This window comes from Bombina bombina, chromosome 5, assembly GCF_027579735.1.
Source record: "Bombina bombina isolate aBomBom1 chromosome 5, aBomBom1.pri, whole genome shotgun sequence".
Lineage (NCBI taxonomy): Eukaryota > Metazoa > Chordata > Amphibia > Anura > Bombinatoridae > Bombina > Bombina bombina.
Window position 1 is genome coordinate 841,279,686 of NC_069503.1, and position 12,474 is coordinate 841,292,159.

Below are 12,474 nucleotides of genomic sequence, written 5' to 3' on the forward strand. Positions count from 1 at the left end.
CAGCTGACTGCTTGGAGATTGAACGCTTGATCTTATCAAAGCGAGGGTTCTCAGATTCTGGTATTGATACTCTTGTTCAGGCCTGAAAGCCTGTAACCAGAAAAATTTACCACATATTTTGGGAAAAATATATCTGTTGGTGTGAATCTACAGGATTCCCTTGGGACAAGGTTAAGATTCCTAAGAGTCTATCCTTCCTTCGAGAAGGATTGGAAAAAGGATTATCTGCAAGTTCCTTGATGGGACAGATTTCTGCCTTGTCTGTGTTACTTCACAAAAAGCTGGCAGCTGTGCCAGATGTTCTAGCCTTTGTTCAGGCTCTGGTTAGAATCAAGCCTGTTTACAAACCTTTGACTCCTCCTTGGAGTCTCAACCTAGTTCTTTCAGTTCTTCAGGGGGTTCCGTTTGAACCCTTACATTCCGTTGATATTAAGTTATTATCTTGGAAAGTTTTGTTTTTGGTTGCAATTTCTTCTGCTAGAAGAGTTTCAGAATTATCTGCTCTGCAGTGTTCTTCTCCTTATCTGGGGTTCCATGCAGATAAGGTGGTTTTGCGTACTAAACCTGGTTTTCTTCCAAAAGTTGTTTCTAACAAAAACATTAACCAGGAGATAGTTGTGCCTTCTTTGTGTCCTAATCCAGTTTCAAAGATGGAACGTTTGTTGCACAACTTGGATGTAGTTCGTGCTCTCAAATTTTACTTAGCAGCTACTAAGGATTTCAGACAAACTTCGTCTTTGTTTGTTGTTTATTCTGGTAAACGGAGAGGTTAAAAAGCAAATTCTACCTCTCTCTCCTTCTGGATTAAAAGCATTATCCGATTGGCTTATGAGACTGCCGGACGGCAGCCTCCTGAAAGAATCACAGCTCACTCCACTAGGGCTGTGGCTTCCACATGGGCCTTCAAGAACGAGGCTTCTGTTGATCAGATATGTTAGGCAGCGACTTGGTCTTCACTGCACACTTTTACTAAATTTTACAAATTTTATACTTTTGCTTCTTCTGAGGCTATTTTTGGGAGAAAGGTTTTGCAAGCCGTGGTGCCTTCCATTTAGGTGACCTGATTTGCTCCCTCCCTTCATCCGTGTCCTAAAGCTTTGGTATTGGTTCCCACAAGTAAGGATGACGCCGTGGACCGGACACACCTATGTTGGAGAAAAAAGAATTTATGTTTACCTTATAAATTATTTTCTCCAACGGTGTGTCCGGTCCACGGCCCGCCCTGGTTTTTTTAATCAGGTCTGATAATTTATTTTCTTTAACTACAGTCACCACGGTAACATATGGTTTCTCCTATGCAAATATTCCTCCTTAACGTCGGTCGAATGACTGGGGTAGGCGGAGCCTAGGAGGGATCATGTGACCAGCTTTGCTGGGCTCTTTGCCATTTCCTGTTGGGGAAGAGAATATCCCACAAGTAAGGATGACGCCGTGGACCGGACACACCGTTGGAGAAAGTAATTTATCAGGTAAACATAAATTCTGTTTTCTCTGAGACTGACTGCATGGAGATTGAACGCTTGATTCTATCAAAGCGTGGCTTCTCCGAGTCAGTCATTGATACCTTAATACAGGCACGAAAGCCTGTTACCAGGAAAATCTACCACAAGATATGGAGTAAATATCCTTATTGGTGTGAATCCAAGAATTACTCATGGAGTAAGGTTAGGATTCCTAGAATATTGTCTTTTCTCCAAGAGGGCTTGGACAAAGGATTATCAGCTAGTTCCTTAAAGGGACAGATTTCTGCTCTGTATATTCTTTTGCACAAGCGTCTGGCAGAGGTTCCAGACGTTCAGGCATTTTGCCAGGCTTTGGTTAGAATTAAGCCTGTGTTTAAACCTGTTGCTCCTCTGTGGAGCTTAAACTTGGTTCTTAAAGTTCTTCAAGGAGTTCCGTTTGAACCCCTTCATTCCATTGATATTAAACTTTTATCTTGGAAAGTTCTGTTTTTGATGGCTATTTCCTCGGCTCGCAGAGTGTCTGAGCTATCTGCCTTACAATGTGATTCTCCTTATCTGATTTTTCATGCAGATAAGGTAGTTCTGCGTACCAAACCTGGGTTTTTACCTAAGGTGGTTTCTAACAAGAATATCAATCAAGAGATTGTTGTTCCATCATTGTGTCCTAATCCTTCTTCAAAGAAGGAACTTCTTTTACATAATCTGGATGTAGTCCGTGCCTTGAAGTTTTACTTACAAGCTACTAAGGATTTTCGTCAAACATCTTCCCTGTTTGTCGTTAACTCTGGACAGAGGAGAGGTCAAAAAGCTTCGGCAACCTCTCTGTCCTTTTCCTTCTTCGGAGGCTGTTTTTGGGAGAAAGGTTCTTCAGGCAGTGGTTCCTTCCGCTTAATCCTGCCTTGTCCCTCCCATCATCCGTGTACTTTAGCTTTGGTATTGGTATCCCACAAGTAATGGATGATCCGTGGACTGGATACACTTAACAAGAGAAAACATAATTTATGCTTACCTGATAAATTTATTTCTCTTGTAGTGTATCCAGTCCATGGCCCGCCCTGTCCTTTTAAGGCAGGTCTAAATTTTAATTAAACTACAGTCACCACTGCACCCTATGGTTTCTCCTTTCTCTGTTTGTTTTCGGTCGAATGACTGGATATGACAGTTAGGGGAGGAGCTATATAGCAGCTCTGCTGTGGGTGATCCTCTTGCAACTTCCTTTTGGGAAGGAGAATATCCAACATGTAATGGATGATCCGTGGACTGGATACACTACAAGAGAAATAAATTTATCAGGTAAGCATAAATTATGTTTTTTTCAAAATTAGCGCTAGTAACATTAGAACACTAATATCTTTCTCTGAATATCCGTTGACATGTATATATTTTTTTTTAGTAGACAACCCAAAGTATTGATCTAGGTCCATTCTGGTATATTTCATGCCACCATATCGCCAAATGCGATCAAACACAAAAAATCGTTCACTTTTTCACAAATTTTTTCACAAACTTTTGGTTTCTCACTGAAATGATTTACAAACAGCTTGTGCAATTATGGCGTAAATGGTTGTAAATTCTTCTCTGGTATCACCTTTGTTCAGAAATAGCAGACATATATGGCTTTGGCGTTGCTTTTTGGTAATTAGAAGGCCGCTAAATGCCACTGCGCACCACACGTGTATTATGCCCAGCAGTGAAGGGGTTAATTAGGGAGCATGTAGGGAGCTTTTTGGGGTAATTTTAGCTTTAGTGTAGTAGACAACCCCAACTATTGATCTAGGCCCATTTTGGTATATTTCATGCCACCATTTCACCGCCAAATGCGATCAAATTAAGAAAAACATACAATTTTTCACAAGTTTAGGTTTCTCACTGAAATCATTTTACAAACAGCTTTTGCAATTATGGCACAAATGGTTGTAAATGCTTCTCTGGGATCCCCTTAGTTCAGAAATAGCAGACATATATGGCTTTGGCATTGTTTTTTGGTAATTAGAAGGCCGCTAAATGCCGCTGCGCACCACACGTGTATTATGCCCAGCAGTGCAGGGGTTAATTAGGGAGCTTGTAGGGTTAATTTTAGCTTTAGTGTAGTAGACAACCCAAAGTATTGATCTAGGCCCATTTTGGTATATTTCATGCCACCATTTCACCGTCAAATGCGATCAAATAAAAAAAAAATGTTACCTTTTTCACAAACTTTTTCACAAACTTTAGGTTTCTCACTGAAGTTATTTACAAACCGCTTGTGCAATTATGGCACAAATGGTTGTAAATGCTTCTCTGGGATCCCCTTTGTTCAGAAATAGCAGATATATATGGCTTTGGTGTTGCTTTTTGGTAATTAGAAGGCCACTAAATGCCACTGCGCACCACATGTGAATTATGCCCAGCAGTGAAGGGGTTAATTAGGTAGCTTGTAGGGAGCTTGCAGGGTTAATTTTAGCTTTAGTGTAGAGCTCAGCCTCCCACCTGAAACATCAGACCTCCTGATCCCTCCCAAACAGCTCTCTTCCCTCCCCCACCCCACAATTGTCCCCGCCATCTTAAGTACTGGCAGAAACTCTGCCAGTACTAAAATAAAAGGTATATTTGGGCTTTTTTGTGTTTTTTTTTTACAGCATATTTACATATGCTGCTGTGTAGGATTCCCCCTTAGCCCCCAACCTCACTGATCCCCCATCAAACAGCTGTCTAACCCTCCCCCTCTGCCTTAATGGGCGCCATCTTGGGTACTGGCAGCTGTCTGCCAGTACCCAGTTTAGAAAAAAGTGTTTTTTTTTTTTTTTAGAAAAAATCCCTTTTTCTGTAGTGTAGCTCCCCCTCCACCCAAGACCAACCCCCCACCCCTCCAAGATCCCTTATACCCTTTTCCCCCACATATGTACTTGCAACTTTTCAGTAGTATAGCGGCTCCCGCCCGTGCACGCAGCCGCCCCCGTGCACGTGCGCGCGCCCATGCGTGCCGCCCCCGCCGGCTCCGCCCTCGATCCCGCCCCCTCCACCTTTCACGGCTCACCGATGGCCGCCCACCCGCCTCCCAAGTCGGCTCCCACCCACCAACGATACTGGCCATCGATGTCCGGTGCAGAGAGGGCCACAGAATGGCTCTCTCTGCATTGGATGGCCATGTAAGGTTATTGCAGGATGCCTCCATATCGAGGCATCACTGCAATAACCGGAAAGCAGCTGGAAGCGATCAGGATCGCTTCCAGCTGCTTTCCACACAGAGGACGTGCAGGGTATGTCCTCAGGTGTTAACTGCCTTTTTTTGGAGGACGTACCCTGCACGTCCTTGGTCGTTAAGAGGTTAATCTCGCATTGCAAATGTAATTACTTCATATATATAAAATTATTTTTTGGCTGACTATTGGTCAGAAAATGAACACAGCTAAAATGTTTTTCTGAATATTTATGCAAAACTGTGTTGAATTGATTAAACAAATGGAAATGCATCTTACTTAAGAATTTAAGATTTTTTTTCTAGGTGGACTTTTAATCCAGCTGTTCTCACAAAGGCAAATGCTGTGCGTAGTGGAGACACTGCTCAGGGGGCAGAAGGAGGAACATCTCAGTTTCAAGTTGGGGATCTTGTACAAATATGCTATGACCTGGAACGAATAAAACTTCTACAGAGAGGCCATGGTGAATGGGCAGAAGCAATGCTTCCTGTATGTATCGTGTGAAATTGTGAATGTTTTATAGATCACATTATACACTGGTCTGATCTTGCATACTTATACGTCTTCCCAAAAGGTCACTTTTAAAGACACACTCCTGATGTATTCTGTAGAACAAAAATATCATGCAGAGGCATATGAAAATGCCATGTTCTAACTATTAAACAAAGTGAAAGAAGTTTCCAAAACTAAATAGCTTTAATAAATCAGTGTCACATCCCAAAGTTGTACAGATATGCAGCACCTTATATTGCTGTGTTCCCCATAAATGTTGGATTTTAATTAATTTGCAAAGGAGATATATCTGTATTGAGCCATAAAGTGTTGCTTTTAAATCCCATTTTGCTATTTTCATTTCTATACAGTGTAATCACTGCTGTATTGTTATATTTCATTTATATTAATTTAAACATTAAATAAAGAGCAACAAACCAACGTTGCCATTATAAATAGAAGTTGTATAAAGGTTTGTAGAAGGGGATACTTATCAAACTATAACAAAGCACTTTCTTTCTAATGATACAATGAGTCCATGGATCATCTAATTACTAATGGGATATATCACTCCTGCCCAGCAGGAGGCAGCAAAGAGCACCACAGCAAAGCTATTAAATATCACCTCCCTTCCCTCCCACACTTGTCCTTCTCTTTGCCTATGTTACAGCAAGGAAGTGGTAAAGTTAGGTGTTAGAAAAGATTATTCAAGCAAGATTTTATTATTTTTTAAGTAGTGCAAGATTGTGCTGCTTTGTCCTGGGGTGTAGCCGTAGTCCATATCAGTCTCTTCAGTAGAGCAGTGGTGGCTTTAGAGCAATGGGAACTTGTGGGACACAATTCTCACTGCGCCTGCCATGTAATTATGCTGCCCTGACTCTGAAAGCCTGAGTAAAATTACTCAGTCTTTTCCTCTTTTTCCACAGGTCCATGTGAGGTAGGGGACCTCTCAAACCTGGTGAGCTGCCTTGCTCTCTGGCAAATTTATGAGGTGCTGACTTTAATTTTCTAAAAAGGATAATAAAAAGGAGGCACTTTATTTACACAAGGTGGGACATATATATAAAGGACTCTGGTCTGGGCACTTTATTTGCAAGATGGAGGAGACATTATGTAGACAGCTTGGATGCAGGCACTGGGGCTGAGGAAAAATATTGGGCTCTTTTTTTTATGGTGGTTTACTCTGCTCCCGGCGGTTTACTTTAGAAGACATGATACAGACCGGGAGATTTCTTTTTGAGACGCCCACGACGGGCGGAGCTATGGGAGACGGCAATTTGTGTTGCGCGCCACTTTTCCCTCACTTCCTAGTGACCGGAAAGAGAGTACAGTTTAATTTTAGATTACTTTAGAAGCTGAGGTGTAGAGGTGATCTGCAGCTTTGTTTAGTTATTTAGTCCTCTCTGCATATAAAAAATAAAAAAGTTACGGTTTAAAATTTAAAGTGACAGTTGCTTTTTTCTGTTTTCATTTTTAATAAAAAAATTTAATTGATAATTTGATCCATTGTGAGTCAGAATGGACCAAGAGGCTTTGCAAAATGTCAATTGTTCTTTATGTTTTGATGCCAATGTGGAACCACCAATCCCTTTCTGTTGTATCGAGAGAACTTTAAATTATAGGGATAGATTTTTTTTCTGAGCCAACATTTTCTAAGGCGGATGCTGTTCAGGAGTCTAATGACAATGTTCAATCTATGCCGCAGCTTTCTCCTCAAGCGTCCCAAATTTTACCGCCCACACATGCAGTGCCCTGCGCTTCCCCTCTAACTCCTCCTGGAGTTACGTTGCAAGACATTGCTTCCCTCATGTCTTCTGCAGTTTCTGATGTGTTGTCTGCTTTTCCCATGTTGCAGGGAAAACGCAAGAGAAAAAAGAAACATTCAGTTAGCGAGGTTACTGATGCAGTTGTCGCTATTTCGAATGCCCCCTCCCAGAAGCCTGAAGAGGAGGATACTTCGATAGCATCTGAGAGTTAAATCTCAGATTCTGACAGTGTAATTCCCCCTGCTGATACTGAAGTTGTAGCTTTCAGGTTTAAGCTAGAACACCTCCATCTGTTACTCAAGGAGGTTTTAGCTACATTGGACGACAGCGACACCATGGTCGTAGTTAATCCTAAGAAATCCAGTAAGCTAAACAAATATTTTGATGTACCTTCCTTGGTGGAGGTTTTTCCTGTACCAGATCAAGCTACTGAGATCATTGCTAAAGAATGGGAGAGACCGGGTATCCCTTTTTCTCCATCCCCTATATTTAAAAAGATGTTTCCCATAGCGGACTGTATGAAGGAGTCTTGGCAAACAGTACCCAAGGTGGAAGGAGCAATTTCCACTCTAGGCCAAGAGGACTACTATTCCCATAGAGGATAGTTTGTGGTTTTAAGGATCCTATGGACAAAAAAATAGAGGGGTTTCTTAAAAAGATTTATGTACACCAGGGTTTACAATGGCAACCTGCAGTGTGCATTGCTACCGTCACTAGTGCGGCGGCATACTGGTTTGATGCGTTGTATGATTCTATTAGGACAGACACTCCACTGGAAGAGATCCAGGATAGGATAAAGGCCTTTAAGTTGGCCAATTCCTTTATTATGGATGCTTCCCTACAAGTTATTAAACTGGGAGCAAAGATTTCAGGTTTTGCTGTGCTAGCCCGCAGAGCTTTATGACTAAAATCTTTGTCAGCGGACGTGTCATCTAAGTCTAAACTTTTGGTGATTCCTTACAAGGCAAGACCTTGTTTGGACCGGGTTTGACGGAAATAATTTCTGACATTACAGGAGGAAAGGGTCATTTCCCCCTCAGGATAAGAGAAACAAACAAAAGGGACGTCAGATTAATTTTCGTTCCTTTCGAAATTTCAAGGGAAATCCTTCCTCTTCCAAGCAGGAACAGTCCAAACCTTCCTGGAGACCCAATCAGTCTTGGAACAAGGGAAAAAAATCCAAAAAGCCTGCTATTGATTCAAAGACAGCATGAAGGGCTGCCCCCGATCCGGGACCGGATCTTTTGGGTGGCAGACTTTCCTTCTTCACTTGGGTTCGAGATGTTCAGGATCCCTGGGCGGTGGACACCGTGTCCCAGGGATACAAGCTAGAGTTCAAGAACTTTCCTCCCAGGGGCAGGTTTCTGCTTCCAAGATTATCTGTAGACCAGACAAAAAGAGAGGCGTTCTTACAATGTGTACGGGACCTCTCCGACCTGGGAGTGATAGTTCCTGTTCCGAGGCAGGAACAGGGTCTGGGGTTCTATTCCAATCTGTTTGTGGTTCCCAAAAAGAGGGAACCTTCTGACCAATTTTAGATCTCAAGAGTCTAAACAAATTCCTCAGAGTACCGTCCTTCAAGATGGAAACTATTTGTTCCATTCTTCCTTTAATCCAAGAGGGTCAATTTATGGCTATCGTGGATTTAAAGTACGTGTACCTGCATGTTCCCATCCACAGGGACCATCACAAGTTTCTAAGGTTTGCATTTCTAGACAAACACTTCCAGTTCGTGGCTCTTCCATTTAGCCTAGCCACAGCTCCCACAGTTTTCTCAAAGGTTCTGGGATCCCTGTTGGTGCTCCGATTGCGAGGCATTGCAGTGGCGCCTTATCTGGACGACATTCTGGTCCAGACGCCATCCTTTCAACAAGCAAGATCCCACACGGAAATGTTATCTTTCCTGCGATCTCACGGATGGAAGGTAAGTTTGGAAAAGAGTTCCTTAGTTCCAAATGCAAGAGTAATTTTCTTGGGAACCATAATAGATTCCTTATCAATGAAGATTTTTCTGACAGAAGTCAGGAAATCAAAGATTTTCGATTCTTGCCTAGTGCTTCAGTCCTCTCCTCGGCCATCAGTGGCTCAGTGCATGGAGGTAATCGGTCTGATGGTAGCGGCAATGGGCATCATCCCGTTTGCCGTTTCCAGCTCAGACCTCTGCAGTTAGACATGCTCAGTCAGTGGAACGGAAATTATGCGGATCTGTCTCCGTGAATACAGCTGGAGCAGGAGACAAGGGATTCTCTTCTTTGGTGGTTGTCTCAGGATCATCACTCCCAGGGAACCGGCTTTCGCAGAACCTCTTGGGTGATTGTGACAACAGACGCCAGCCTTCTGGGATGGGGAGCAGTCTGGGGCTCTCTAAAGGCTCAGGGAACTTGGACTCGGTCGGAGTCTGTTCTGCCCATAAACATTCTGGAGCTGAGAGCAATCTTCAATGCTCTTCTGGCCTAGCCCCAGTTAGCCTTGGCCCGGTTCATCAGGTTCCAGTCGGACAACGCAACTTCAGTGGCTTACATCAACCATCAGGGAGGAACGCGGAGTTCCTTGGCCATGACAGAGGTAGCCAAGATAATGCAGTGTGCGGAGACCCACAATTGCTTTCTGTCGGCGATCCACATTCCAGGAGTGGACAACTAGGAGGCGGACTTCCTGAGCAGATAGACCTTTCACCCAGGGGAGTGGGAACTCCATCCGGAAGTGTTTTCCAGCCTGATTCTCAAATGGGGTCAGCCGGGATTGGATCTCATGGCATCTCGGCAGAATGCCAAGCTTCCGAGGTACGGATCGAGGTCAAGGGATCCTCAGGCTGTACTGATAGACGCTCTGGCGGTACCTTGGAATTTCAGTCTTGCATACCTATTTCCTCCGTTCGCACTTCTACCTCGGGTCATTGCTCGAATCAAGCAGGAGAGGGCGTCGGTGATCCTCATTGCACTGGCATGGCCTCGCAGGATTTGGTATGCAGATCTGGTGGACATGTCATCTCTTCCACCTTGGAGGCTTCCGTTGAGGAAGGACCTTCTACTTCAAGGACCCTTCCTTCATCCAAATCTAGTTTCTCTGAAGCTGACTGCTTGGAGATTGAATGCTTAATTTTATCCAAGCGGGGATTTTCGGAATCGGTCATAGAGACCATGATTCAGGCTCATAAACCTGTGACTAGAAAGATTTACCACAAGATATGGCGTAAATATCTATATTAGTGTGAATCCAAGGGCTACTCTTGGAGTAGAGTTAGGATTCCTAGAATTCTGTCCTTTCTCCAAGAAGGTTTGTAGTAGGGATTATCCACAAGTTCCCTAAAGGGTCAAATATCTACCTTGTCTATTTTGTTACATAAACGTCTGGCGGACAAACCAGATGTGCAATCGTTTTGTCAGGCCTTGGTCAGGATCAGGCCTGTTTTCAAACCAGTTACTCCTCCCTGGTGTCTTAATTTAGTTCTTAAGGTTCTTCAAGGGGCTCTGTTTGAGCCTATGCATTACTTAGATATTAAGTTATCTTGGGAAGTTTTGTTTCTTGTTGCTATTTTATCTGCTCGTAGAGTGTCAGAGCTCTCGGCATTACAGTATGATTCTCCTTACCTTATTTTTCATTCAGATAAGGTAGTTTTACGTACCAAATTAGGGTTTCTCCCTAAAGTAGTTTCTGACCGGAACATTAATCAGGAGATTGTTGTTCCTTCTTTGTGTCCTAATCCTCCTCCTCAGAAGGAACGGCTTCTGCACAATATGGACGTGGTACGTGCACTAAATTTTTATTTACAGGCGACAGTCTTCTGTCTTGTTTGTGGTTTTCTCTGGAAAACGTAAGGAACAGAAAGCTACGGCTACTTCTCTTTCTTTGTGGCTGAAGAGTATCATACGTTTTGCCTATGGAACTGCTGGACAGCAACCTCCAGAGAGAGTTACGGCTGTTGCTTCCTCATGGGCATTCAAAAATGAAGCTTCTATGGAACAGATTTGCAAGGCTGCAACTTGGTCCTCTCTTCACACTTTTTCAAAATTCTATCAATTTTACACTTTTGCCTCAGCTGAGGCCACTTTTGGGAGAAAGGTTCTTCAAGCATAATTTTTTTTTTCTTTCTAATGACACGATGAGTCCACGGATCATCTAATTACTAATGGGAATCAATACCCAAGCTAGAGTACACAGATTATAAGGGAGGGACAAGACGGAACCTAAATGGAAGGCACCACTGCTTGAAGAACCTTTCTCCCAAAAGCAGCCTCAGCTGAGGCAAAAGTGTCAAATTTATAGAATTTTGAAAAAGTGTGAAGATACAGTATAAATAAATTGTGTGTGTGTGATAAATTTATTTTTTGACACAATGAGTCCACGGCCCGCAATATACTTTAGACAGGGTGTTAGTATATAATAAACTTCAGACACCTCTGCACCTTGTTACTTCCTTTCTCTCCTTTACTTCGGTCGAATGACTGGGGTAAGAGGGAAGGGAGGTGATATTTAACAGCTTTGCTGTGGTGCTCTTTGCCGCCTCCTGCTGGGCAGGAGTGATATATCCCATTAGTAATTAGATGATCCGTGGACTCATCGTGTCAAGAAAGAAATACATTTATCAGGTAAGCATAAATTTTGTTTTTTATCACATATATGAAATATCAGATATCTAGTTCATGCATTACATATTTCCTGTGAATCTTTTTCTTGTCTGAAACAAAATCTAAAATATGATCAATTTAAATCTAAAACTTTAGTATCATTCGTACTTCCTGCGTATTCTCACTAGCTTGTAAGGACAACTACAAATGTTGCATTTTGAAATGTACTCTCTTAGTTGAACAAAATAAAAAAAAATACTTCAAAGGACATGAAACCTAATATTTATTGTTTTATGATTCAGATACAACATAAATTTTTTAAAAAAACCTTCCAATTTACTTCTGTTATCACATTTGATATACTTTATTGAAAGTGCAGTACTCGGAGGAAAAGGAAAAGAGGCATATATGTGCAGCCACCAATCAGCAGACAGCTCATAAGCCTACCTAAGTATGCTTTTCAACAAATTATACAAAAAGAGCTAAGTAAACTAAATAATATAAGTAAATTGGAAAGTTGTTTAAAATCGTATGCATTATCTTAATCCTGAAAGAAAATTTTTGGGTTTCATATCCCTTTAAAAAGTCACATATACCACATGAACTACTATAGACTGTTACTTTTGGGTCTACAGCCTTCTTTCTAAAGTAATACATTATGACTTTAGACAATAATTTGATTAAATCAACTCTACAAAACAACCTGCTTTGTGCAGGTCAAATTTTTACCCATACCCTGTATATTGCAAAAAAGTTTTGCATAAAAGGATAGAATGGTGGAGAATTGTTCTCTAAAATTAGAGGGCTATTTCAAATAAGTGTTTAGATTGCAAGAAGACAGACATGTTTCTGAAGTTATTAAAAAAAAAAACCTAACCAGATTATTTGAAACACTTTCAAACGAAAAGGGAAAGAATTTGAAAACAAAAATATTCTTGAATACCTTCAATGTTTACAGATACATCCCAGTAGTGCGCTGCCACCAATCATGCAAGAGAAGCAATTG

The 12,474-nt window shown here is 41.9% G+C and overlaps 1 protein-coding gene across 2 annotated transcripts in view; it reads left to right on the forward strand.

The window, feature by feature from the left end:
- Window positions 1–12,474, forward strand: part of MIB1 (MIB E3 ubiquitin protein ligase 1) — a 476,845-nt gene that overhangs the window by 137,977 nt on the left and 326,394 nt on the right. For both annotated transcript variants that reach the window (XM_053714972.1, XM_053714973.1), the window contains exon 7: window positions 4,948–5,131. In XM_053714972.1, the coding sequence (XP_053570947.1) occupies window positions 4,948–5,131 (184 nt within the window). The remainder of the gene's footprint in view (window positions 1–4,947; window positions 5,132–12,474) is intronic.